The 26,006-nt window shown below is 46.4% G+C and overlaps 2 protein-coding genes across 9 annotated transcripts in view; one reads left to right on the top strand and one right to left on the bottom strand.

Moving 5' to 3' along the window:
- gpatch8 (G patch domain containing 8) overlaps positions 1-15,411 on the top strand; it is a 61,217-nt gene extending 45,806 nt beyond the window's left edge. For 6 of the 8 annotated variants that reach the window (XM_035405230.1, XM_035405234.1, XM_035405233.1 and 3 more), the window contains 5 exons: positions 550-617; positions 1,831-1,917; positions 4,715-4,858; positions 9,136-9,266; positions 9,712-15,411. In XM_035405230.1, coding sequence (XP_035261121.1) covers positions 550-617; positions 1,831-1,917; positions 4,715-4,858; positions 9,136-9,266; positions 9,712-13,432 — 4,151 coding nt within the window. In that variant the 3' untranslated portion in view covers positions 13,433-15,411. Of the gene's footprint in view, positions 1-549; positions 618-1,830; positions 1,918-4,714; positions 4,859-4,881; positions 7,955-9,135; positions 9,267-9,711 lie in introns of those variants that run through there. The other 2 variants (XM_035405236.1, XM_035405237.1) reach the window with 2 other exon arrangements.
- Positions 15,412-17,169: 1,758 nt separating this feature from the next.
- Positions 17,170-25,121, bottom strand: gosr2 (golgi SNAP receptor complex member 2). Its single transcript, XM_035405238.1, has 6 exons — positions 24,914-25,121; positions 24,122-24,186; positions 20,809-20,917; positions 19,544-19,676; positions 19,207-19,347; positions 17,170-18,614 (listed from the first exon to the last, which is right to left on the bottom strand). The coding sequence occupies exons 1-6, from the start codon at positions 24,940-24,942 to the stop codon at positions 18,453-18,455; spliced, it is 639 nt and encodes a 212-aa protein (XP_035261129.1). The 5' UTR covers positions 24,943-25,121; the 3' UTR covers positions 17,170-18,452.
- Between the last annotated feature and the right edge of the window lie 885 nt (positions 25,122-26,006).

Genomic DNA, 26,006 nt, shown 5'->3' with positions numbered 1-26,006 from the left:
CTGGCGCGCGAAAGTGAACGCTAACTTACCGAGCCCACGGTATTGATCTGTTGAGTTAATAAAAAAATAAAAATAAAAAAAACTAATTTCATTTGTCAGGGGTAGATACTATAATGGCATTTCTGCTGTCATTGCTAAAATTGTTCAGGTGTTCAGCACATTGAGCCTCATAGTTCATAACAATACTTGAGTTGTTGTTTTTGTTATTATTATTATTGTATACTTACTGCAGGTCGTCTTATTTGCTCAGAGATTACATAGCCATCTGTCTTGACCATGAACGTCCTGAATCCCTCCCCCCCTCATGTATAGAAACTGGCAAAATGACGATGTGTGCATGAGCTCTAGTCCCAGCGCAAAGCATTGAGTTAGAGTGGGTGACCAGTGGCCGTGAGCTGTGAGCAACGGGTCGGTGTTCGGTTCACTGTGGCCGTTTGGTCGCTGCACTTAAAGGCAGGATCTCTGACCCCGACTCACTCGGCCAAAGCAGGCACCCGTGTGCTCACCTCCGTCTTTGTCCCTCTCTCTCTCCCCCCCCTCTCCCCGCAGGCCGGACAGACCCTGTGCCCATCATCCTCAAATATGATGTCATGGGAATGGGACGCATGGAGATGGAGGTAAAGTGCAATTCCTCTTATTCTGTGGTTTAAGCTGAGGGGGCTACAAGGCTGATTGTGTGTCATGGCAGAGTGAAAGACCAGGGCATGGCAGGAGGCGTTTTATGTGGGCGATCCAGAATGTCATGTGCAGATGCATTACATTACATTACATTACAGGCATTTAGCAGACGCTCTTATCCAGAGCGACTTACACAACTTTTTACATAGCACTTTACATTGTATCCATTTATACAGCTGGATATATACTAAAGCAATGCAGGTTAAGTACCTTGCTCAAGGGTACAACGGCAGTGTCCTTACCCGGGAATCGAACCTGCGACCTTTCGGTTACAAGCGCAGTTCCTTACCCACTGTGCCACACTCCGTCCGCAACAGATGCATTTGTTGAAGAGTGCTTGTAGAAATGGTGGGGCGGTGCATCTTTATTGGACTCTACAGCATATTTGCCTCTATGGGACAGCATCTGTATTTGTCCTTGTGAGTATGTGTGCACATAAGTGAGCCTGTTTGTGTTTGTCCTTGTGAGTATATGTGCGCATAAGTGAGCCTGTTTGTGTTGGTCCTTGTGAGGACTTCTGCACACAAGTGAGCCTGTTTGTGTTTGTCCATGTCCTTGTGTGTATATGTGCACATAAGTGAACCTGTTTGTGTCGGTCCTTGTGAGGACTTCTGCACGTATGTGAGCCTGTTTGTATTTGTCCTTGTGAGGACTTGTGCACGTATGTGAGCCTGTTTGTCTTTGTCCTTGTGAGGACTTGTGCACGTATGTGAGCCTGTTTGTGTTTGTCCTTGTGGATTTCTGGATGTATGTGAGCCTGTTTGTCTTTGTCCTTGTGAGGACTTGTGCACATGAGTGAGCTTGTTGGTGTTTGTCATTGTGAGGACTTCTGCACTTATGTGAGCCTGTTTGTGTTTGTCCTTGTGAGTATATGTGCACGTAAGTGAGCCTGTTTGTGTTTGTCCTTGTGAGTATATGTGTATATAAGTGAGCCTGTTTGTCTTTGTCCTTGTGAGTTTGTGTGCACTGATGTGAGCCTGATTTTGTCTGGATTTGTGTTGGAGTAGGTTTGCACTTAAGTAAGTTGGAACAATTTGACATTTTTGTGTGTATCTGTGCAAGCGCGTGAGATGATGTCAGGTGTGTGTGTGTGAGCGAGAGGGAGGGAGGGGGAGAGCTCTGACAGCTGGGCGTGTGTTATGCTCTTGGCAGTTGGACTATGCAGAGGATGCCACTGAGAAGCGCAGAGTGCTGGAGGTCGAGAAGGAGGACACGGAGGAGCTGCGGCAGAAGTACAAGGTAGGCCTCCCTCTGTTTCTCTCCGCCATCGCCACGCCCTCCGCGTCTGTCTCCGGTCCTGTTCTCACACGCAGTTCTTTACTTCTCTTACTTTCAGTGCCGCCTGTAATTTGATTTGGTAGATTGGATGATTAAGCAGCTGCTCAGCTGCGGTTATTCACACGTTTGCCTTCTGAGGTGCAAAATGAGTGCTTGCTCTACCGTTTGTCATCTTTCAGGCCTGTGTAACTGCGATATTCTAGAAAGCTCTTTACAGGAACTCTCTGCAATCACACTGAAGTGCCGTTTATAGGGCTGTACTTTTGGGGGCCTGTTCATTAAGGATGCAGCCAGCAACTGCGTGTGGACCGGTGCACTGGCACAGTGCTGCACAATCCCCTAGCAGCCAAAAGGCTGTTCTGAAACTCTAAAGGTAGATGTGCAGTTTGCAGAGGCTTGGAGATTTGAAGCCTAACGGTAGGATGCAAGGACTTTTATGAGGGGAAATGGTGACATAAGTGCCATAGTAGGCATGTGAATAACTCCAGGGCCAAGACGTTGTCATATGACTGGAAAACGAGCAGAGTTTGGCAGGCCTGTTTTCTCCAGACCAGGGCACTGTGTTCATGACCGGAAAGAGAATTTGAAGTGAACTTCAGAACAACTTTAGAATCTGAAGTCCAGTCAGAATAAAATGAGTCTATGACCTAGAACATCAATGAGGCTGAGCAAAGGGAGTTCAGTAGAAAGACAGGTGTAAGGAAAGATGTGCTAGAGAGAGCTTGGGGGGGGGGGGGCAGACTGAAAGGGTGAAGGCAAGGGGAGTGATTGATGGTGAGGCTGAAAGGTGGTGCTCAGGTCTGTAATGATGATGTAACAGCAACAGCCTGTCTCCACTCAAAACTTCTGATGCTTCTGTTGCCTGTAACTTCCATTTGAGGACAACGGAAAACAGTGGATATTTAAAGGGGAATTGCACTTTCAAACACATATGGGCTTATTTTGTTTATATTGTCCTTCTAAGGAATGTGTCGACCTTCATTCTTCGATTAGTTATTTTGTTTTAAATGTCTAACGTTAGAAACAAGGACCTATTTGTTTTTTAGTGCAAGTTCACATGGTAGTACGGTTTCCGATGTTTTCTTCTTCTTCGAAGAAAAGCGTAGCGTTCAAGTCGCGCAATGATATGCTGCCTAGGTCTACTTCCTGAATTTGTAAAAGTAAGCTAAAAAAACATCGTAAAATATTAACAAAACAAAATAACTAATCGAAAAATGAAGGTCGACACATTCATTAGAAGAAAATTAGAAATAAAATAAGCCCATATGGGTTTTAAAGTATAACTCCCCTTTAAATTGGCAGTTTAGGCGTTGTATTTTGAAGTGGCACCGAAATCGAGAGCCAGATTTGAATATCCCTGGTCTAAGGGCGGCTGCAGAGTTTATATTAACTTCAGATAATTCCCTTTGCTTCTCCTCCAGTCTTCTGCTGATGGAGCCGCATATGTTTTATTTATTTTTTTTATTCTGGCCATCTCAGTGACAGCTTTGGTCTTTCTCCACTTTTAATTGGAATGTTGTGTTTTGCAGTTTTGTTCGCTCGCTCAATTTCCTCTATTTCCCTACCGTGTTTGTCCACACTGCTTTGCTGTGGCATTAAAATAGTTTCCCAAAGAGGTTTTGGCTACTGCTAGTATATACATGGTTGACTAGTGTGATTTTTTTGCGTACAAATCTAGGGACAATATCAATATCTTGTCTGTTGAAGCTCAGCCATGCTTATTTTATTTGGCCTCACAGAAATGGCACCAGAAATGGATACCAACACCTGTTTTTTGAATATCACTAAAAAGACTTTCACCTCCGTATTTGTCAAACCTAGGATATAATAATGAAAATAAAATGAAAATGATTGTAATGTAATGAGGTGGATCTGCTGCAGCAATGCATCACCAGAGATACAGTTAGCCCAGTCAGTCACGATCACAAAGGATGACAAAGGACCTAATCGTGTACTAACTGATGCTCCAAGCAGTGATGTCATCTCCTGCAGAAGATGTTCGTGCACTTAGTGACGTTCGTGAACGTTACACAAAGACTTGCTGTCACAAGCTCACACAGTTTTTTCATTTGGGCGCAGTTGTTTTGTTGAATTGCAGATGTGGGCCCCAAAACAGACCCGGTCCGACTGGCCGAATACAAACGATGCCACAGATCAGTCATTTTCTCCCCAAGCTGGGAGCGCGTCGGGTTCTTCACGTACTGTTCAGATGGCAGCGTGAGCACAGTGTGTCCCCGCTGTCACACTGGGGGGGATTTTCCATTACGGTAACTCAAGCGAATGACGCCACATCCCATCCGGTTAATTGAACTCTGTGGCACTCGGCCACCGTTTGAAGTGAATTGTGTCAGTCTCTATACCGTGATGGTCGCTCCAGTCGACTTGCACAGAGTGGGGTAGGAGGAGAGCGGTCTGTGGAGGATCCCGGTGCATGATAATGGTGTTTGCCTCCTTGTTTCTGCACGGGTCTTTTCAGTAGTGCGCTGAGTTAGAATGTAGTTGGATGAGGGGCGGAAATTTCACAAAACACGTCATTGAACACCCCAAGAAGACTGAGCATCGGTCATCCAGCTGCCTGATAAAGAATTTAAGTTGCCCTGCAAATTGTGTAATATGTCTCTCACACTTAACAGGACAATACTCAGAGAATGCTATTTTAAGTTTTCATAAATTTTATATGAGGTTTTAAGTTTAATCTAAAGTGCAAGTTCTGTGTGTGTGTGTGTGTGTGTGTGTGTGTGTGTGTGTCTCTGTGTAGGATTATGCCGAGAAAGAGAAGGCCATCGCCAAAGCTCTGGAGGACTTGAGGGCCAACTTCTACTGCGAGCTGTGCGACAAACAGTACCAGAAGCACCAGGAGTTTGACAATCACATCAACTCCTATGACCACGCTCACAAGCAGGTAGGCCACTCGCCCTGCTGGCCGTCGCCACGCAGAAGGCCCCATGGTTACTGATCGTGCTTGCTAATAACATGGCCTCCTGCTCCCCCCCCCCCCCCCCCCCACTGAACTTCATCTCCAGACTTAATGTCCTAAAGCTGTCTCTGAACATATCACACATTCACAGTACACATTTACCTTAAATTGACCATTTTTTAAAAAGTTTTTACAAAAGAGAAACGTTGACTCAGAAATGTTTTCATTGGACACAAACATGTCTGGTCTTCTAGCAAATAATGCAAAACTTTCCGTTAGCTATTTTGATCAGTGAGGTGATTCCGACTGGTCCATGCAGCTTATAAACCTTATAAGCTTAAAATTTGCCAAGTGCACTTGTAACCATAAGATGACTGTAGTTTCATGTATGACCTTTTTTTGTACTGATGAACTTTTAAATAAACCAGGGGTTTTCAACTGGCTTTGATCCAGGGACCCCCACCCAGGCTCAAAGGCATCCTGGGGATCTATATCCAAGTTAAAAGGGGTTATATATGGGGAAAAAAGGTTTTTTATAAAGATAGAGGGGCTTTTGAAAACCTAGGAAATAAACTATGAAGCATAAGTTGAAACTTCTAATGAGGAGAAGCCTCTTTTATCTCTGATGAACCAGTAAAAATATACATTATTATAATACAAGTATATATTTAGCATGTACATCAGAAACATAATTTTGACTCGTCTCCTTTTTAGTTCATCTATACTATATTTTACAACTAGCTTTGCACCCAACAAATCTTAAGCACACTAGTTAGACTGTAGTAAAAAAAATAAAAAGGCAGTGATTTCACACAAAATGAAACCAAACTGAAAGGACATTCCATTTGCTGTACAAACACCCACATGAAAAAGGTGTGGCTTTGATCTGAATATGTGGGGACCCTTTTAAGCATAAAAATGTTTTGGAAACCATCTGAAAACTAGGTCATCTGCACTGAGCAATAACTCTCCTGAATACATCATTTCCTCTCTGTGGACATTGCTAAAACACGGGATTCTAGGGTTTCCCAAAACAAATTCTGTGAGGGTAGAAGGTGTCAGTTTTCCCATATTTCTAAAACATTTTCAGATCGAGTACAGCTCCTTTGGTTAGTTTTTATTATGCAGTACTCTGTCCTAATCACAGTTAAAATTAACTTGATTAAACAAATTACATGCAAAAATGGTTGCTTTTTAATTTCTTATCAGAACAAATTGATACAACATGCATTTTCTTTGTTGAGTATGTGAATCTTTAAATTCAGTAATGGATGGCACCCCTTTAGCAGCAGTGACTTCAGACTTTCTGTAACTCAATCAGTCCGCACGTCATCATGGAGGTATTCCTCCATGTCAAACTGCTCTAGGTGGTATTTGTGGGTTATCTTGCATGACCTGCTTGCTTAAGGTTCTTCCACGTTATTTCAATTGGGTTAAGATCTGGACTTTGATTTTGGTCAGTCGGATGCTGGATTTGTCATTCAAGGTCACTATAGGCAGAATCAGGCAGCATAATTGCATCCAGTCATTTAAAAAATACTAATAATAATTCTGCGCAGTGTTAATATATTACAGTGGCATCCGATCATATTCGAGAAGAGCTGGTGTGGGTGAAGATTTTAATTTTAGACCTTGATTATACTTATCAAGGTCTTGAGTGAAGACCATGGTTAGCTGATTAGTTGAATGGGGTTTCATAGTTCTGGGCAAAACCCGATGCCTGCACCCTCACCAGCCCTATTTGGATAAGACTGGACCCACTCGATATATTATGTGATACACTTTTCAATGGGACCTAGTTTCTCGCTCAAAGCCTCTAGGAGACAAACATACAGAGACTGCCACTGCACACAGCTTTAATTGATCTGGAATGAAATTTTTCTAGACATGTTAACCCTCTTCGCTGACCTGTTTCTCTTTGCTTAGTGTTAACTCTGAGAATGATTGCCAGTAGTTAGAAGCAGAGTGAGCGATGCCAATTTCATGAGCACTTAGATATCATCATGTTTGTATGTTTCTTTCTCAGTCATTTACCAGTGTCTAATGCATTAACTATAATATGCTATATTAGTTAATGTGTTACACAGTGTATATTGCTGGAGTTGAGTGTGTCTGACCTCTGCTGGTTGGCTCTTTGTTTTGCATTTGGCTTTTCCCTCACACCTTTAAAAAACACACACACACACACACACACACACTTCTGCTTAATGAGTTGCATGAGATATTACCAAATCTGCAGAATACATTGGACCACTTTAGATCATACCCAGCTCTGTGATATGTGAATTTATGAATTATTCATATGTGTGTGCTCAGCACAATTGTTCATGTAATTCCTTCTGTTGTAAGTAAAACACTGATAGAATGTGGCTTACAGCAATGAGGTTTACAGATTTGTTAGAAATGTGAAATACGAATGCATGCATGCTGATTACTGGGTCTGCTTCTCCCAGTTATGTCTATGAGAAAATGGTCTTCATGGATCTTTGTACCCAAGAGCCAGTACTAACTCTTCAGAATGACAAAGAAAGGTGAACACTGTGCCATACTGTTAATTTGCATTTAGCATTTTATATTTTTTTTCTAGATGTTTACCACACTTGCATAAGGTGAGCATTGTATTCATCCTTTCCATTCACGGTCATAGTTCATTAGAACTCACATACAGCTTCACCCAGTTCAGCCAACACCTTGATTTTCCACTCCTCAGAATACAAAGGCACAGTGCACATTATGATGTCACACCCCACACAGGTGTGAAAACGAGGTCCATCCAGAAGTGCTGGAGAACGTAGCAGTAGCGTAGCGGATCATTTTGGCGTCCTCTTCACCACGCTCTCCCTGCCCCACCCATTCAGTCCTGTGCTGAATCCTCATTGGTAGAGACTGCTTGCCATGTAATGCTTGATCCCCACCCCTTCCCTTATTCTTTGAAAAAGGAAGAGTACTTATTTCAGGAGTTGTTACATCTTTCTGTTTATTTCTCCTTTTTTCGTTTTTTGTTCTGCAATTGTTTAACATTTTTCAGCCGATGTATTGCCAGCAAACCCCTCTGTATAAGTGGGCATCCAGACTTCCCGCGTGAGTCTCTCTACTCGCTGTCCTACTGGCTGCTGCCCCCTCAGCTCCACATCATGTTGTGAGCGAGTGTCCCTTCTTTCTCCCTCCTCCTCCTCTTCTTTCACTCCTCTTGTCATGGTGTATCTCTCACTCCCAAGGCAATGTCCTGTCTGTAGCGGGTCAGTATCTTAAACCATGTTAAACCAAGCCCTTTGCCTTATCGGTCCGTGTCTGTCGATCTATGCTGTTTCAAAACCGCTTCAAAACACTTAAGTGGACTTCATGATCAAGAGCTATCTAACATAGAAGCAGGCTTGAAAATTACCAAATTGGTTCAGTGACCCTCTGGAAGACAGGATACTGCTTTGTTTTCTCTTTATTTTCTTCCTTCTTTCAGGTGTTTCCTTTGTTGTTGGCACAGGCTAACCTTATAGCTGCCCCGTCTCTCCATTACTAATCCCCCTTACAGCCCCCCCTCCCCTCACTCCTGCCCTGCAGTCCGCAGTAGAGTGCACACATGGTAACAGTGAGTGCAGTAGTCGTAATGTGGCTGTTTCCTCATAACACGCTGCTTGTCCATGGCTATTTATCGCTACCCAACGATACGCACGCGCGCACACACATAGACGCCAGTGGACAAACCCGATAACCCTCTTCTCCGAAAGCGCCGAAGCAAAGAGGGTGCGGGCGCAGCGGGGACGCAGGTAAGGCCCTGCGTCCGAACCCTCTTTGGTGGTGCGATGGTCAAAGCGCAGTGGCTTCGGGGCCCAGGAGGGGGTGCTGTGGGGTTCGGTGCTTGTGCTGACAGACTTGTCCTTTCTTGTTGATAATCATCACACCGCCTTCCCGCTATCGGACCAGCTTAAATTACCGCATTTTGAAGAGGAATGGGAGCCCATATTACTATTTCAGCCAATTGTCTACGAGAATCGCAATCAGCCTCGTTCCCATCTGATTTTTGGTGTACACGTGCTGTGCTGTGTCATCGCCGTTTTAGTATGGAGAGGTTTTCGGCAGATTTCAGTAGCCTGTCTGGGCAGTCTTCTGGCAGTTGTTGCCTCGGTAACTTACCGGATAGGACTGCTTGCTTTGAGAATAGTCTGAGGCTGTTTTGTTTGTTTTCTCCCCCCCCGCCCCCCACCCGCCATCCTAATCCCTGCGGCAACCGCCCGCCCCCTCGCCTGCCCCGTGCTGCGCCGCAGAGGCTGAAGGAGCTGAAGCAGCGAGAGTTCGCGAGGAACGTGTCATCCCGCTCGCGCAGGGATGAGAGGAAGCAGGAGAAGATGCTGCGGAGGCTGCACGAGCTGGCGGAGCAGAGGAAGCAGCAGGACTGGTGAGGAAACAGTGCGCTCTGCAGGCCAAAGGGGGTTCCTGTAACACAGGGGCACCCACAGAACTTCAGATGCTACATACAAACATACGGCTTTGTGACCACTATAGTTTTCAGAGTGGTAATTTGTGCATGCGTGCTGAAATTTACATGTTGTCATGTAGCTTCTTGTGTCTTGTGTGCTTTAGAGCCTCGATAACTGGTCTTGCAAGCACCTACCACCTGATATAATTTTTCAGACAAATCAACGACCATTGAAACCACATAGTTTGATGCCAAAAATATGGGCTTCCGTCTTTAAACATAAATGGCAAGAAGTGAGCACTTTCAAATGGAATCAGACAAGAGATGTTCTTAATTCTGTTTTTTGATTTTGTGTTTAAGAGTAAAAAAAAAACTGTCCTGACAGCTGTGTGAAAGGCGTGTTGTTCCTGAACTTGTTTTGCAGTGCACTTGGTAGCGGCCCCATGTTTAAGCCCACCACTGTGGCAGTTGACGGGGAGAGCAACGAGGAGGGCGCCCAAAACCCAGAGGGAGTGCCCGTCTCAGACTGCGTGGCAGAGGGGTCTCCACAGGAGGACAACGCCCTGTCCAACGCTCCAACGTCACCTAAGCAACCGCCAGCAGTCGGCTCCGCTGTAACCCGGAACAGCTCCTCCCCCTCCCCCACCGTTTCCCTCATGCCCAAGGTCAGCGTGTCCTTCTCCTTGGCCAAGAAGGCTCCGGTCAAGCTGGAGACGGCAGCCGCTGTGTTTGCCGATCATGGCGAGGAGGCCCAGGCAGAGGAGGGCCAAGAAGAAGAGGAGGCGGCGGCGGCCACGGGGACCCCCAGAGCAGCCAGCACAGAGAACCCCGTCGAGGAGGAGCCGCAGCCGCCTGACGAGGGCAGCTCTCTGGCCTCCACGCTCTCTAAGCTGAAGATGATGATGAAGAAGGATGAAGGCTTCTCTGGGCAGGAGCCTCAGTACTATCACTACATGCCCCCAGCCCACTGCCGGGTCAAGCCCAAATTCCAGTTCCTTGTTTTCATGAAGGCGTCGAACCAGAGCAGCGACAACGAGGGCGAAGGGACGGCTGTGGCTACCACGGCCGACCCAGCAGGCAAGAAGGCCGACGCCGGGGAGGCCAAGACGGAGAAGGAGCCCGATAAGGCTGACGGAACGGAAGCCGTGGAGCCCGCGACCTCCTCGGCTGGAGTGAAGACGGAGCCAGCGGCCGAGCAACCCCCTGCTGCGCCGCCCGCGGCTACTTCGGAAGACTGCAGCCGGAAGGCCGGGGAGCCCCACACAGGCCCCCGCCTCCCTGCTAGCCCCTTCTTCCCTGTACTGAGTAAAGACGAAAGCACCACGCTTCAGTGGCCCACAGAGCTGCTGGAGTTCACGCAAGCTCAGCCCTCGCTCTCCTACAGCTGCAATCCCCTTTACTTCGACTTCAAGCTCTCCCGAAACAGAGGGGCCCGTGCTGGGAGGGCACCCCGCCCCACGGATCCCAACGCCAAACCGGCCAAGTCCGAAGGGGCTGGTCCGGAAGGGGTCAAGCAAGAGCTCGCCCAAGGGGCAAGTGAGGCGGAGGTTCCGGGGCCCAGCGCAGACAGCAAAGAGAACCCCACAGTGAAGGAAGGGAGCACCGAGGGAAAGGATGAGGAGAAGACCCCACAGAAAAGCAGCAGCAAGAAAAAGAAGAAGAAGAAGAAAAAGAAGCATAAGAAGTCCGGCAAGCACTCGAAGAGGAAGGAGAAAGAGGCAGCTGAGGGAGAGGCAGAGACCGAGGCCCCGGGAGAAAAATCGAAGAAGAAGAAAAAGCACAAGCGAAAGAAAAGTAAGACCCAAGCACCCGACGACAAGGGAGGAGAGGAGGAGGACGATTCGGGAGCAGGGGCTGGGGCTTCAGGAGCTGCGGATGGGTCTGCTTCAGGGAAGAGGAAGCGGCAGAAGGATGAACCCCAAAAGCCAGAGTCGAAGGAGAGGGAAGGAGGAGGAGGAGGGAAAGGCCCCCCGAAGTCCGGCTCGGCGGAAGGACACTGCAGTGCCAAGCGGCACAAGCCTGACCCCAGCGCCACAGCATCCAGCACCGCTGCCTCCACCTCCGCCCAGAAACGCTCGAGCAGCGGGAGCGGGCGGGGCAGCAGGCAGGCCAGCAGCGAGAGCGAGGACGGGGGCTCCTCCCACCGCTCCCACCGAAACTCCACGCCCCGGCAGCAGCACAGGCACTACAGCGAGGAGGAGGACTCTGAGCGCTCCCGCAGCCGGTCCTCCCGTCGCCGGGGGCGCGGCCCCTCCTCGCACAGCCAGTCGTACTCCAGCAGCTCGGAGCGCTCCTCGGCGGGCAGCAGCCGCTACAGCCGCCGCAGCCGCAGCTACTCCGACAGCTACAGCGACTACAGCGACAGCGGGCGCCGCCGCTCGAAGCACTCCTCCGGCTCGGACTACGGCCGGCGCAGCGGGAGCCGTCGCCACGGTGGCCGCCGCCGTCGCTACACCTCCTCCTCCTCAGAGGCGGACTCCAGCCGGTCGCGGAGCCGCGGGCGGCGGAGCAGGCGTCGGCGTCACCGGCGCAGCAGCTCCCGCAGCTCCAGCAGCAGCGGCACGCCGCGCTCCTGGAGGCGCAGCAGCTACAGCCGCAGCCACAGCTCGGCCAGCCGCTCCTCCAGCTCCCCCAAGGGCTCCTCCGCCCGCCGCCGTGCCAGCTCGGGCCACCGCCGCGACTTCAGCCGCTCCCGCATCTACCGCTCCCAGTCGCCCCGCTCCTCCTCCCGCGGCCCCGCCCGCAAGGACCCGTCCCGCAACAGCATCTCCTCTTCCTCCCTGCACAGGGGCGGCGGGCCGGGGAAGGCCGCTTCGGGGGGCGCGGGGGAGCGGAACTCCCTGACCGCCAGGCAACTGCTAGAGAAGGTGCAGTCCCGCAAGGGTCCGGACGAGGCCGCGCCGGGGGTCAAGCCGGGCATCAAGCTGAAGGACCCCCCGCAGGGATACTTCGGGCCCAAGCTGCCCCCTACCCTGGGGAACAAAGCGATGCTGCCCCTGTTTGGGAAGCATCCGATGGGCAAGAAGTCCCCGCTGCTCTCCCTGCGGAGGCCGGAGGAGGTGGAAAAGGAGGCCGCGGGAAAGGGCGCGGAGTCCGGGGCCGAGGTGATCCTCGTGGAGCCCATCCGGGAGTTCCCGCCCCCGCCGCCCCCTCCCCAGCCGCCGCAGCAGCAGATTGAGGACGCCGCGCAGAAGGCGGCGGCGGCGGTGGCGCAGGACGCGGTGCAGCTCCCTGCCCCGGAGACGCAGGCGCTGCCGGAGCCACGGCTGTTCGAGCGGGACCCCGGCATGCTGGTGCAACCGTACCCCGCCGAGCCCGGGCAAGAGGTACCCAACCCCGTGCTGGAGTCCCTCCTGCCCGACATGCAGCACCACGTGCCCCAGCAGCACCCCATGCACCCCTACCCCGGGTACCCGCACCCGGGTTTGGAGGAGGAGGACATGGGCATGGAGGAGGACGACGACTCCTCCCTGGCTCCCCTGGAGAGCCAGCCCATCACCTTCACCCCGGAGGAGATGGAGAAGTACAGCAAGCTTCAGCAGGCCGCCCAGCAGCACATCCAGCAGCAGCTGCTGGCCAAGCAGGTCAAGAGCTTCCCGTCGGCGGCGGCCGCAGCCGCGGCGGCGCTCCCCGCCAACCTCGCTCCGGCGCCGCCCCCTCCCACCCTGCAGCAAATCCACATCCAGCAGCCGACCGCCTCCCCTTCCGCCACCTCCATCACCACTGTGCAGCACGCCCTCCTGCAGCACCACGCCGCCACCGCGGCCGCCATCGGCATCCACCCCCACGCGCAGCACCCGCACGCCCATCAGCTGGCCCAGGTGCACCACATCCCCCAGCACCACCTCACCCCCATCTCCCTTTCGCCGCTGGGCCACTCGCTGGGCCACTCCCTGGGCCACTCGCTCATTCCCGCTCACCACACCGCCTTCCTCTCTGGACAGCCCATCCACATCATCCCTGCCTCCGCCCTCCACCACACCCCGCTGGCCCTGCACCATGTCCCGCACGCTGCCCTCTACCCCACTCTCTTTGCGCCCCGGCCCAATGCCGCCGCTGCCGCCGCCGCTCTGCACTTGCACCCCCTGCTGCACCCCATTTTCTCGGGACAGGACCTCCAGCACCCCCCCAACCACGGCTCCTGAGGCCAGCCAGCATCCGGGGGGTGTCTCAGGGAGAGCTTGCTGGCCTCCTGCGGCATGAGCCACATTCGCCCCTGTCTCCTCCCACTCTGAAAACATCCAACCAGAGCTGCAGGGGCCACTGTCTACCCAGAAGGCAGTGCAGCAGACATGCCCAGTGTCTGAAGTAGTCAGGCTTCAGTCCAGAGAAATCACAGATGGGGTGTTTGAGGGAGCTGCAGAGTTGAGATGGCAGTGTTGTGAACATCAAGTGGGGAGTGGTCAGCTGCTGTGGCTGTAATTTTGTCCAAAATGGGTTCTTTGCTGACCCCTGAAAAAAAATGGAAGAGTGAGAATCCTCCTTTAGGCACTTTCCAAATTCTGGGACAGGGCCTGAAATCTGGATCTCAGAAACGTTTGCAGTATCAAGGGAGGCCAGGAAAACCTGTGGGATTTTTTTTTTTTCTACTGTCGTTAATACTATAAATGGTATTGTTTGATCTCTTTCCTATAGCCAAAGAGATGCAGTGGTTGAAGACATAAATTGAGTCTGTGTGTTCACTTCACAAAGTAGGAGTGGCTGGGACTTTGAAAGATCAACCTCTGTCCAAAAGTATCGAAATATTTGCGAGGCGTAAATATTCTGCCTTTGTTACTGACATCTACCTTAATTTTGGCGCAGCTCAATTCTGTTATACAAGCCTGGTCAACTTCATTTGGTCCATTTTGTAATTTATCAACGAGAAAAGGACATTTCCAGATATGGTACAAGATTTAAATGAAGCGATGCATATTATGTACTCTGCGTCTTCAAAATTCTAATGACATGAATTGATAACATAAGCTATGAATAATGATTAGCCCAGGGTGTGTGTAAATTCTTTAGACATGAATGAGCATGGACACACCCCATTAATGTTGATTCACCAACAAGGGCTCATTCAGTCACATTCAAAAGCAAAGCATTTTATTTGTAAATGTTACCGTACAGCTTGGCAAACTTGTTCTTCCTTTCCTGAACATACACAGAAACCCTCATGTCTTTGTCCAGTTTATTGAACTGCAGAATAAAGAATGGTCAAAGGTTATGCTCCTAGTCTTCATGGAGTATTTCAAGGAATTGCACTGAAATTTGCATTTAGATGCTGCTGTTGTAGCATGTAACCATTATGATTGTAATATACTGCAATAATTTTATTTTCCAGACCACTCTTTGAATGGAGGTCACATCTGTTCTACACTGTAATCTCGCTCACTGTAAATAGGGTTGCTGTAGTTTGACTGGCTTGTACAGTTTAAGGGTTTGTAGTTCCTGGAAATATTGAAAAATATACAAAGGTGCAGTGGGATGAGATTAAAACACTGAACACAAGCAAATGCTAAGCATGTATATTTTATCAAAACCCATGTATTTTTAGAATTTACCCTGAATTGTACAAAAAATACCTTTTTCATATGTATTCTGTAAATGACAGTGGTGGTTTTTTTTTTGTTTTTAAACAAGATTGGTGCGTTGGTGAATAGTGTGCTGTGATCTACAAGTCTGTCGTTGTTGCCCCAGGCAACTATAACTGACAGCTGAGCTTATCCAAAGGATTGTGCCTTCAGTGATGTACCCAATTCAAACCTGTACTGAGACCAGAGTCTGAGAGAAAACGGCATAAGCATCCAGAGAACCAAATTCAGATTCCACCCCAGTCCGAGATGATCATGAGCTCTTATCACACGTGGACTTAGGAGCAGGAAAATGCTGCACTGTAAGCAGACTCCAGCTCCGATGCCAGGGCAGAAAGATTCACCAGACTTGTGGTTCTTTGCGGGGCAAATGTTTTGCTTCTTTGGACCAGCACCAAATCGGACCTTCCATGCACTCAAGGCTTCTAAGTTCCCTGATTAAATATGTACAGTTGCCCAGAATACCATGAGAACAGTGGTAGACTATAACATCCTGTTTTATTGAACATGTCAAAAAATTCTTTATAATAAAGATTTATGGAATCTTGGGATTTGTCTAATGGCTTTGTAAGGTTCCACGTTCAGTAAATTCGCACAACATCATGCACATTCTAAAGTGCTCAGGTCTTAATGCCGTTCTGGCAAACGTTTGGCTGCTTCAGTTCTTTACCATATGTATCCTACCTATGGTCCCAACATTTGGATAAATGAGGGATTACCGCAATCAACAAATTGACTGGGTGTAGTCTAGCCAAGTTAGCACATAGAACACAAAACATTGCCATATTAACTGTAACGGTAATCTAATGGCTCACGCAACCAAGCGTGATACTAACTGATACTTTTCCGGGTTAATAGCATTCACAGATGCTGCCAGGAACAACTTTGAACATGGTCAGTGAGGAATAATTTTTAAACTATTTTTAAGACTGCTTACATGTGTTAAGTAGCTTGCTAACGACGGAGAAAAATATCCGCTAACGTCTTGCCGCATTTTTACCTTCATGTGCATTTGTGTAATTAGTTGCCATGAATGTGTGAGTGACAGCATGCACTGCATAGCTGGTCAGTAAAGTAGGCCATTTATTTTGTGTACTGCGTGCGCACCATTTATTTTAGCAGTAGTAAGAAACGGTGTAGCTGGATGGATGCCTTGGTGAAACGAGTAGTGTGTGCTTGATCCGGCTTTGTTTTGCCATGTTACGACTTTACTCACACTAACATCTCAGCACAGCATTTCTGGAAATGTTACTAGACCTGTACCTCAAATGGTCCACTAGTTCCCTATAGTGGGCTTATAAGGGTGTCAATTTATAGCAAATGCCCAACATCCTAGTTAGTCCACTATATAGGGAACTAGTTAAGTTGACACACAGCATAAGTCTTGACCCTTCGAATTGCTGGAGAAACTTTTCCAAAATGCCGACTCCAGCACACGACCCCTAAACCATAAGGTTCTGGAACATTTCCAGGTAAGGCTGTGTGTAAAGGGCTCAGACACTGCAGTGTTGTAGCAGCTGCTTTTTGTTGAACTTCAGATCAATGAACAAAATTCCATTTGGAATGCTGTTTGGTTTTACCATCAAACTAATTTTGTCACCTACCTGTTGCATTTGATTCATTCCAGAGTAGATCTATATAAGAGAAGGTTTCACATCAATGGAAGCTCCAGAGTCACCCATTTCCAAGCACAGGTCTCGTGGACCGCAATAATGGCCAAAAGTAAACGCAAATGGAGAGTGAAGTTGAGAGGTGGGTGTAAAAAAAAAAAAAGCTCCGTTATAAAAGTTTTACAGACATTGAAAGGAGATGATTCTGTAAAACTAGCCTTTGATGTTGTAAGTTCTCATTTCCTGTGGGCTAAGATGTGCACGCACGCAAAAAGATTGTGGGGAGGAATGCTTCAATATTCCCTGTGCGTCATATGCAGGCTAAAAATCCAAGAACACAACCTGGGGACTACCGTTTACACGCAGAGGCAAGGGGCCCTGGGTTAGGGTACATCCGCTGAGTCACCCCAGTCTCATCATTTGGGGGTGCAAGTATCCAGAGTACTTAGGCCTTATTAATTAGTAATCGTTAGATTAAAAAAATTATTTGAAAATGCACTGTGAGGGGCCATCCATTAAGGGCTCTTAATTATAAGGTATCCCATCCCATCGCTGCAATCCAAAGATGGTTAGTTGAAGACGTCTGATGTGGCCCCACAACTGCCACGGTTTTACAGCAAAATTCAGTATGGTGTTCAAATTCTGGTATTTCAAAACCATTCCAATAAATTAATCACAGCATGCTGAGCCCTGAAACGCTGGACATAATTTTTTTAAACTTTCAAATTTACATTAGTAATATCCACATTAGTTTAATAATTTTTGCAAAATCACATTTGAAAAACCACTGATTGACAAAATCGGTAAATGTGTCAGAATTATTAAACAATGGATGAAACATTACTAAATACAGTACTGTACATGGAAATATATTTAATGAGCCCTCAGGGAAATTAGAGCGTATTCAGAAGGCTGGCAGCACTGGTTTTTAAATGGTGTACGAGCTCCAGACTCCACCATCCGCTGTAACGCACACTGTGGCGCTGTGCCAATTCACACACCCACCTGCGCTACTACGTAGACTCAAACATGGTTTAACTTCCTAACCGGTCCTACTGCTATCAGTTGATAAACTGCCACAGCAATGAAATATTTTACTTCAAGTTCACTGCCAATTTACCACCTTTTAAACCATTTTCTGACGAAACCCAAGATATATTTCGCATGCGGGACAATTTGTCGTCAGAGTGCTTCCCTGTGTTTACAAGAGCCTTCATTTCAATCCCAATCCCAAAATACCGTGTATTTTCACATTCTAATATTTAGTTATAATATTTAGTAACTAAATATTAGAATGTGAAAACACATGGTTTTGTCCACTATGTCCCTCCAGCCGCATGCTCGTCACAGTTCTGAATACTCACAGGGCCGATCGAAAAATTATGCCAAAGTCTTAAATTTAGAGCTCTTAAAACTCAGACGTAAATATTCTTACAATGTCACATGACTTGACTGCCATCGGGTTCGTGATTTTGTCAAGAGCATAAAATGTACACAGATTCACTGGTAGAACACTGTAACTGATAGGAAAAGATATTGGGAGAACAATAAAATGAAATTTGAGGGCAGTACAATTGTGAGAAAACCACACCGAAGGCCAGGGTGGGCAGGGTCACAATGCCACCACACCAATTGCCTGCCTAATCACAGCAGAAGGGAAATGCCAAAACGTTGTTTTATAGACGCTCTTCTGTTTTGGCCTCGTTTCCTTATTATCCCCATCAACTCGCATGTCTCCAGCGGTTCTATCTATGCAGCGTGCCTCATGAGGGCTCTGGGTGCAATGTCTCTGGTTATCTGGAGGTTCTTCCCCATTATGACTCTTCAGGCAAACTGGCAACCCTTTCTTATGGCTCCAGAAAATTAAGGAAGAAAAAAATTAATAAGGTTACAGTGCAACAAAACCTTCACTGAAGGATTTGTCCCGCATTGCTCTACCAGTGTCGACAAAAGTTTTTGAATGGCCTGGTCAGAAGCCCTCAGTTGATATATCTGACCACGAGGAACATGACCACGCAGGTTACCAGCATGCCGCCCATCATGATGAACTTGTCCTGGAAGGCTCTCTTCTCAATCAGGCGCATCACCGTGTTCGACAGACCCAGCATGTTGGCCACGTCCAGCATCTTCTTATGAGTGTTCTGTGAGGAGGGGAAGTACCAGCATGGAAGATTTACACTCCAAACAAACACGGTTTGAACACGCAGCATATTTACACATCAAGCTCATGTCCTGTGGATGTGCTAATAAGTTAGCACGCTCCATCTCCCTCTTGCACGCTCTCTATGGCTTTGAAAAGAAACTCTATAAGTGCTCATACACTTAAGCCTTTATTACGGTATACTGAGTATTCTTGCTCTTGCACTTTCTACGTGCATGTAACAGGACAGTAAATCTGGAGATTAAGTCAATCAGGTAGCAGAATATATCTGTAATTGGGTGTACACCTTAGTCCTCTGAGCTCAGAGGCACTTAGTTACTATGGTTAGACAAATGGCTAGCATGATTTTCCCTGTCCTCTCTCTGCCAATTCTCACAAGTAGGACAATCTTGGCCCCCCCGCCCACACCCAGATAACAGAAGAACAAGGCAAGGACAGGAAAGGCTTTTTGTGGAAACATCGTCTCAGCGCGACTCTTGGGCACAGCGCACTGGTCCCCTGGGGCCCTAGTGATGACACGCCATGGGTTCGGGATACCATTTGGGCTGTTGACGACGTGGGAAGAATCGCACCTTGAGGGAGTTCCGCTGGTCTCTCAGGCCATCGAGGATGCTACTTCCGCTGCCCAGCAGGTTATCCATGTCTTTGTGCGCGCTGTGAAGACTGGAGTTGAACTGCAGAGTTTCGTCGATGGGGATAGAGGTGTCTGCATCCTGGTGGGGGTAGGGTGGGGGTGGATGGGGGTGGGGGTAGACTGTGAGCCAGACATTGCAGACAAAATAATGGCCAGCCCTACCGTATCCGAGCCAGTGGCCTGCAAACTCTTATGCTAGGCAGCTCAGTGGATCTGAGACACTGCCAGAGAAGACATGAATCACTGGCGTGTCGGTAGCATGCGACTGCACTAACGTTGGTAGTGAAGGTGCGGGTCATCAGCTCCTCCCTCTCACGGTCCTGGGCCTCGCGCATGTAACGCCTCTGCTGGAAGTTGCGCAGGCCGGTCTGAAGGTGCTGGACATCATACTTCAGCTGGTCGACCCGTCTGTGGACAAAGAGGATCACCATTTTAACCATTAAAACCCCATTCAAAATGCACAGACTGGTGCCGAACAACCTGTTGCACCGATCCAAGACGTCTGCTTCCGCTGCCTCGAAGTGAATGTTCCTAGAGGCGCTGCTGAAGGCCCATCCGCACCTGAGCCCCTCCAACCTGAGGCTCACCCCCAAATCTAAGGCCCACCCCCCAACCTAAGGCCTACCCCCCTGCATAGACCTGCCACCTGGAGAAATGGAGCGGAAATGAAACGAGACCCCAGAAGACCTGAGGACTGTCAAAAACCCAAGGTCAAGAACTGTCGCCAGATGTTTCTATCAGTGCGCCCCTGCATACCAGTCCTGGTTTCATCAAGTTGTTATGACAGGGGATTTGTTCAACTTCAAACAAGCTGATGGGAAAATCTGAAACATGCTTAAATGCCAGAATAAAAAAAGAGAGATCAGCTGAATTAAGAAGGCAACAGGACTTGCTCTCCTTAGTTAAACAATTTTCTCCCAGGTCGTTCTTGAAAGGGAGAGATACATTCTCAATGGACTCTCCCTGGTTAAATAGAGGATTTGAAAAAAAAAAAACTGTATTTGGGAAAGATTCAAAATGGACACAGGATATCTGTTTTGCAGTTGGACCTTAACACTTAAATACATCATGCAGACTGATTTTTTTTCCCATTAAAAAAATGTATATTTCAAGAAGTAGTTAAACCAATTGTTCTTTTTGCTGTTGTGATCAAATTGATCAATGTACGTGCCTTCACGAACAACATTTTTTTGAGAAACATGGTAATTCTCTTCTCTTAGAACTAAGAGGCCATCTCAGGACTCGGTGGGGTTTCTTATGCCAGAAGGAAAGCCTTACCCAATGGATAACCTGATTCTAGAAACAGATTATACCAATTTTGCAGTGTCATTTTTTTGAACAAGCCTCCTCCTCCCAAGGCACTATGGTTTTCCTGATCCAAGTTCATACTCCAAGTTGTGTGTTTTGTTTTTTTTCTACTTTCATGGGGCGAGAAGTGAAACTTTTCAGGAAAAAAAGCACAAATATATCAGAGTCAGGGGTGTATATGGAATGTGAAGCTGAACAACCTCCCCGTGTGTGGAAAAGCTGAAATACTCACAGTTTAGCATTCTGCCGGCGGTTGGGTGGCTCCTTACTGGCTAGGATCTCCAGTCTTTCCAAGAAGCTGAAGATCTGGTCAATTCTAGCCTGCAGTTCATTCTCCAGCACTGCAAAGACACTGCATTTAGTGGCCAAAGACTATAAAGCTACACCGAGATCTAGTGCTTGGGTTAGCAATCACGCAGAGGGGTTCCCACAAAATCACTTTCATTATCCATTACTTCTTAAGTTAGGGTCTATAATCTGAATGTAATGGTCTTCATGATCTGCTGAAATTTCATTTTTCAATTCAATTTTTCATTTTGTGCACTCTTAGCCTGACTAACGAAGTTCTTGCCACTGCTCCTCCCCTTGACTGACCTTTCAGATCAGTCCAATACAGGAAGTCCCTGGATTTTGGGCAGCAGCTTAGAGCATGTGGGAAACCTTAATCTCAGTTTCTTTGGGCTGGGCCCACCCGCCCCTCGTGACTTCGCTGGAGAATCAGATGCCACATCCTGCCACTTTCTGACATGCAAGGTGATGTCATGCAAGGATGATTGGCCCTCCTCGTTATCTCAGCAACCCAAAACCCAACCCAACCCAACCCACCCACCCAACCGCCTGCCCGCCCCGTCTTCCTGCTCTGGCACCACAATGGCTCTAAGCTCGCCCACCCAGCACGGAAACCAATCAGGAGTGAGAGCTGAGCGAACAGGAAGGAGGTATGATGGCAGTAAACATTCAGCAGGACATCTCTCACCACCGAAGGAGCCTGCAATCTCTCTGGGCAGGAACAAATCAGACAAGCATATTCTGCCTGCCGTCTACTGCAGGGGTGGGGATGCTGCACTCCTGACTGGAAGGCACTGGTAACAAGAACAATATTGGGACTCCATTTCACATAAACAATATGGTGGTTCAAGCACTGCTGTTGGTGAAACCATATTGTTTTTACTCTTAAAAAGATGCAATTAAAAAAAAAATTTAATTATTCAATCACAATGGTTTTAAAACTTTCATTGGCTACCTTGGTGTGAAACACAGGCTAAACTTTTCTTCACTGTGTCCATTTTGTGCAATTGAAAGTCTTTCCTTCTCTGGAAAAACTGAAAATCGTGGTTTTCTGAATTGGAACAATGCTGTAGTTTCTGTGAGCATTAAAAACTGCATTTGACTGAGTGACTATGGCTCAGTTGCAGTCATTTATGGCATAAGCACCAGTAGTGCCTCAGCTAAAAAGGAATTTAGAGAAATTAAGAGATTTAAAGAGAACAATGCCCTTCACATGCATTGCTTGGCACAAACGTATGTTTGTGAGACAGGGGAAAAACAGTTTGAGACTCACTGAACCTTTTGTTACAGGTGACATCAAACTGTCCGCAAAGTGACAAAACCCCCTTCAGTCCTTGAGGCATGAATTGTAGTAGATGAGTCATACTAGATGAGTCACACTCTGTGTGTAACTCGCATGAATGCGTGAGCAGTGCAAACCAGTGCAAATCGATCCTAGACAATCACGATGTTCTCAACCCTAATGATATGGGTGTAAACGAGGAAGAGCACGACAACACTGGAAGAAGGGCAGATGGCATTTTGGTAGTGCTAGAGAAAGTTAGCACATTTATGGTCTGCTTCTCTCTTTCCTGGTTCTCGCCAATTAAACGGTTGTCCGGAACACTTCAAAGAGTCAATAGGCACTCTAAAATTATACAATAATGTAAATATAAATAAATAAATCTTAACAGCTTAAGTTGCATTTATTTCTGAATTTCATTCAGTTTTTTTTTTTTTTTTTTCTTTTTTGGAAAATTTAGAAATTTTCAATCTGGTCAAACGATATACCATTTGAAAGTGTTAAAACACATGGTTCCTTATTTTGTAATGTGGGGTGGCAAAACAAGCTAGGGGGTCCTCACCTTCTGTGTGTTTTGGAAATTCAGATGACACAAATCACAGTAAAGTCAGTATTTTTTATCACAACAAGAATCCAACTAACAAAATCCAGTCATTTTTAGTCCCAAAAATATGCCAACTCAGAGAAAAGGGAATGAGGAATTATCATTGTTGTCATTTTGCCATTACATACATGCCGAAAGTATTGTTTTCATTTTGCCATTACATACATGCAGAATGTATTGTGTACGTCGGAATGTTTTTATCTCCAGTTAGTATAGACTATCTGAATCAACATGAGCCCACCTACAAGCTTCTCTGAAGAGTACTGAGGAGTCCCTCAGTATAGTCAATGGAACCCACCCTGCACCAGCAATGACCTGCAGAGTATACGTTCAGTCCAGTACACTGGCAGCCATTGGTGGACTATTGTAGTGATGACTGAAAAGCACTTTAGCCAATGAAATTACATTTCTAACGGTGTATAGTTTGTTAGGCTTGCATGAAAGGACACATTGTTTCTCCAGCGTAAACAAACCATAAGTTTTTCTGCACGCATGCTGAAAACATTACATGCCAGCAAGATGCCTAAAAAGGTTACTGTTTAACAACAAAAATGTATTTTGCAATGCCCAAGTCTAAACAGGAGACTCAAAATTTGGAGTCCTTGGACAAAATAACTTGCCTGAGTGAATATTTCTGAGGAGGAAAGTAAAAACAGATTTGACTCCACAGCAGAGGACTTCAATGACTTGATCCTATTTTATACCAGTGAGCATCTAAATACATTCTCAAAATATACTTATTCTGTAAGCATATAAATAAGGAGTAGGCCTGATTTTGAATAATAACTGTGGCATGTGAAATTGTGGGGTGTGTCTGACATGTTGATGAGAGTGGGGAATTTGATGAAAACTTCAATCAATGGACAGGCAGGGGGAAAGCAAGCCATTTTGAGCATGTATTCCACAAGCATATGGTATACAAGATATAGTATTTTACACCTCTAAACACCCACAATATCATTTGGTTACCACATGTTCTTTTTGAGTCTCCAAATGGCCTTTCTTGAAATATGACAAGACATAGCTTAGAAAAAACAATGCAGAATTCTCCATTTTTGGTGTTATTGTCATCAAATTTGAACCAGGATTGGTCCAGCCTTGTGGTTGTGGCCCCATTGGGTGTCACAAGCACCTGCATCCTTTCAAAAAATGATCTATTTTTTTAACTTCTGTTAAAAAAAACAAACTACTTTTTTTTAGCTTCTTTGAAAACAAACTCACAAGGGTTACCTTTTAGAATAGACCAGGATTACGCCTGTAGTCAAAGGGATTCAAGAATAGTTACCATTTTATTTTGGGTAAGCAATTTTCAGACTTAAAAAAGGGGGATACAGAAGGGATTGATATCAGTTTCGATGCACTTCAACTCACAGTGGACAGATTCTCTATCTGTCGATTCAAGACGACCCATGTTGGACTGCACCTCATGGATGTGTCTGTCAGAGAGGAAGCAGTAAAGGGTTATTGCTGCAAAATGACGGATTAACATTAGTTATATCAGTCAGGTACAATCAAGATCAATGAAAAACGTATTGCGGACAGTCTCCAACATTGTGTTCCGGATGCTGATAACATATAAACTAAATGCGCAACATAGTTACGGTTTCGGTTTTTAAAAAAGTATTGCGGAAGCGATCGACATTATAGTTCTTTCACAGCCAGGTGGATTTGGTGATGGACAATTTAGATATATCTCACCATTTAGCAACCGAAAATAAATACTAACATCCCAGTTAAATTTCGAAACGGCAAAATAAAATGGCCATATTTCTTGCTATTTTTTCCACATAGGATAGATCAACTGAGTCATGTGATAATTAAAAGTTAATCGTTCACTCGCAGAATGAGTAAATTAACTGCACTACAACTGGGATTTCCATCGAATAAAACTAGCAACACCTAGTAGGGAGTAGGGAAAAAATATTTGGTGAACGTCAAAAAACGACTAACTAGCTAACTATTCAGCGCAATCTTCAGAGCAAATTCAACCAAACAAGCTACCAATTCACTTCAATGGTTATCTAACGTTAGTGAAATGGCAACATATAATATTGACGACTACTGTCGCGTTCATACAAAAACGTAAACTTGGCTGATCTTCTAGAGTCTAAATGATTAGACTAGCTACGTAGTCTAGTGTAGCCTAGCTAGCAAAATACATACTTGTTTGTCTGGTGATAGAGCGTCTCCATTATGTTGTTCCGACAAAGGCGATCCTAGAAAAATTTTATCTGTGATTTAAAAATTATAGTTGAATCGCCTTGCTGTCCTTTGAATTCACATTCAAACCTAAAGGCTTATTGCTTAAACCGAGACCGAACCGAAAGTTCCAGCTGCTGCAGCAAAAATGTAGGCTACACGTCATCATCACCAAAGACCCAGATGACGTTAGTTATGGAGGCTGACGTCTGCCTGCTTGAAAAGAAAGCCCTTACCAATTCAGTAGCACTGACAAACGAAAAACACATAGAACTGCCTTGTTACCTGAGTTATGAGAAATAGGCCAAATGTGGATTTTGTAATGCACACTGTGCCTTTATGAATTAGGTGTGCATGTAACCTTTAGTTTTCCAACGGGAAGCCCAAGGAACAGAACATGCTGGGATCACATAATAGCCTACACATATCGCGATGACACATACTGATAGCTAGGCCTACCTGTACTTAGTGAGCCTTCGTGGCAAACAACGTTGGTGTGTTGTAGCTGGCTGATATCGAAAATGTCTGCATTTACATACATATCGCAGAGTCTAGAATAGATACATTCACTTTGTATGTGCGCGCGTGTGTGAACGACTCTATGGAACGACTAAAGTCGTTTGATGTTGTAAACGTTATTGCAAGAAGTATGCCTATTTTAAATGCACCGGGCACAATTTACAATTTCCTACAGGTGTCGTTGTTGTCAACTAAAAATAGTATAACCTTAGATTTCTATTAAGGATTTGGCTGGCATATATAGATCCGCCAAGTTAAACGTTGGCTTGCATCACATACTTAAATAGGACCGAGTTCGGCACTTTTCAGGTTTTCCCGCTGAAATGATCATAATGACTCAAAGGCCTTAAAACTGCTGTACCAATTGACCTGTTGTATTCCGATAAAACTTCACACACTGAAGCCCCAGACTCGGGTTATTCTGTGTTTCTTCCTTATCTTTTTTCCATTCATATTTCTTTCTTCTTTTTGATTTTCTTGCATCCAGACCTGCAATTACTAATGTGCTCTATTGGTCAATATCTTCTTCAACCAAAAC

This window comes from Anguilla anguilla, chromosome 2 (assembly GCF_013347855.1).
Source record: "Anguilla anguilla isolate fAngAng1 chromosome 2, fAngAng1.pri, whole genome shotgun sequence".
Classification (NCBI taxonomy): Eukaryota; Metazoa; Chordata; class Actinopteri; order Anguilliformes; family Anguillidae; genus Anguilla; species Anguilla anguilla.
This window is presented reverse-complemented; position numbering and strand designations above follow the sequence as displayed.

Excerpts from the sequence above, each read along its gene's own strand:
- gosr2 (XM_035405238.1), bottom strand. The coding sequence starts at position 24,942 with ATGGAGACGCTCTATCACCAGACAAACAA. Across the intron at positions 19,677-20,808 it reads CGCCGGCAGAATGCTAAACT|ACGGGTCGACCAGCTGAAGT; the intron begins GTGAGTATTTCA and ends CTTTGTCCACAG. Across the intron at positions 18,615-19,206 it reads ACCAGCGGAACTCCCTCAAG|AACACTCATAAGAAGATGCT; the intron begins GTGCGATTCTTC and ends CCCTCCTCACAG.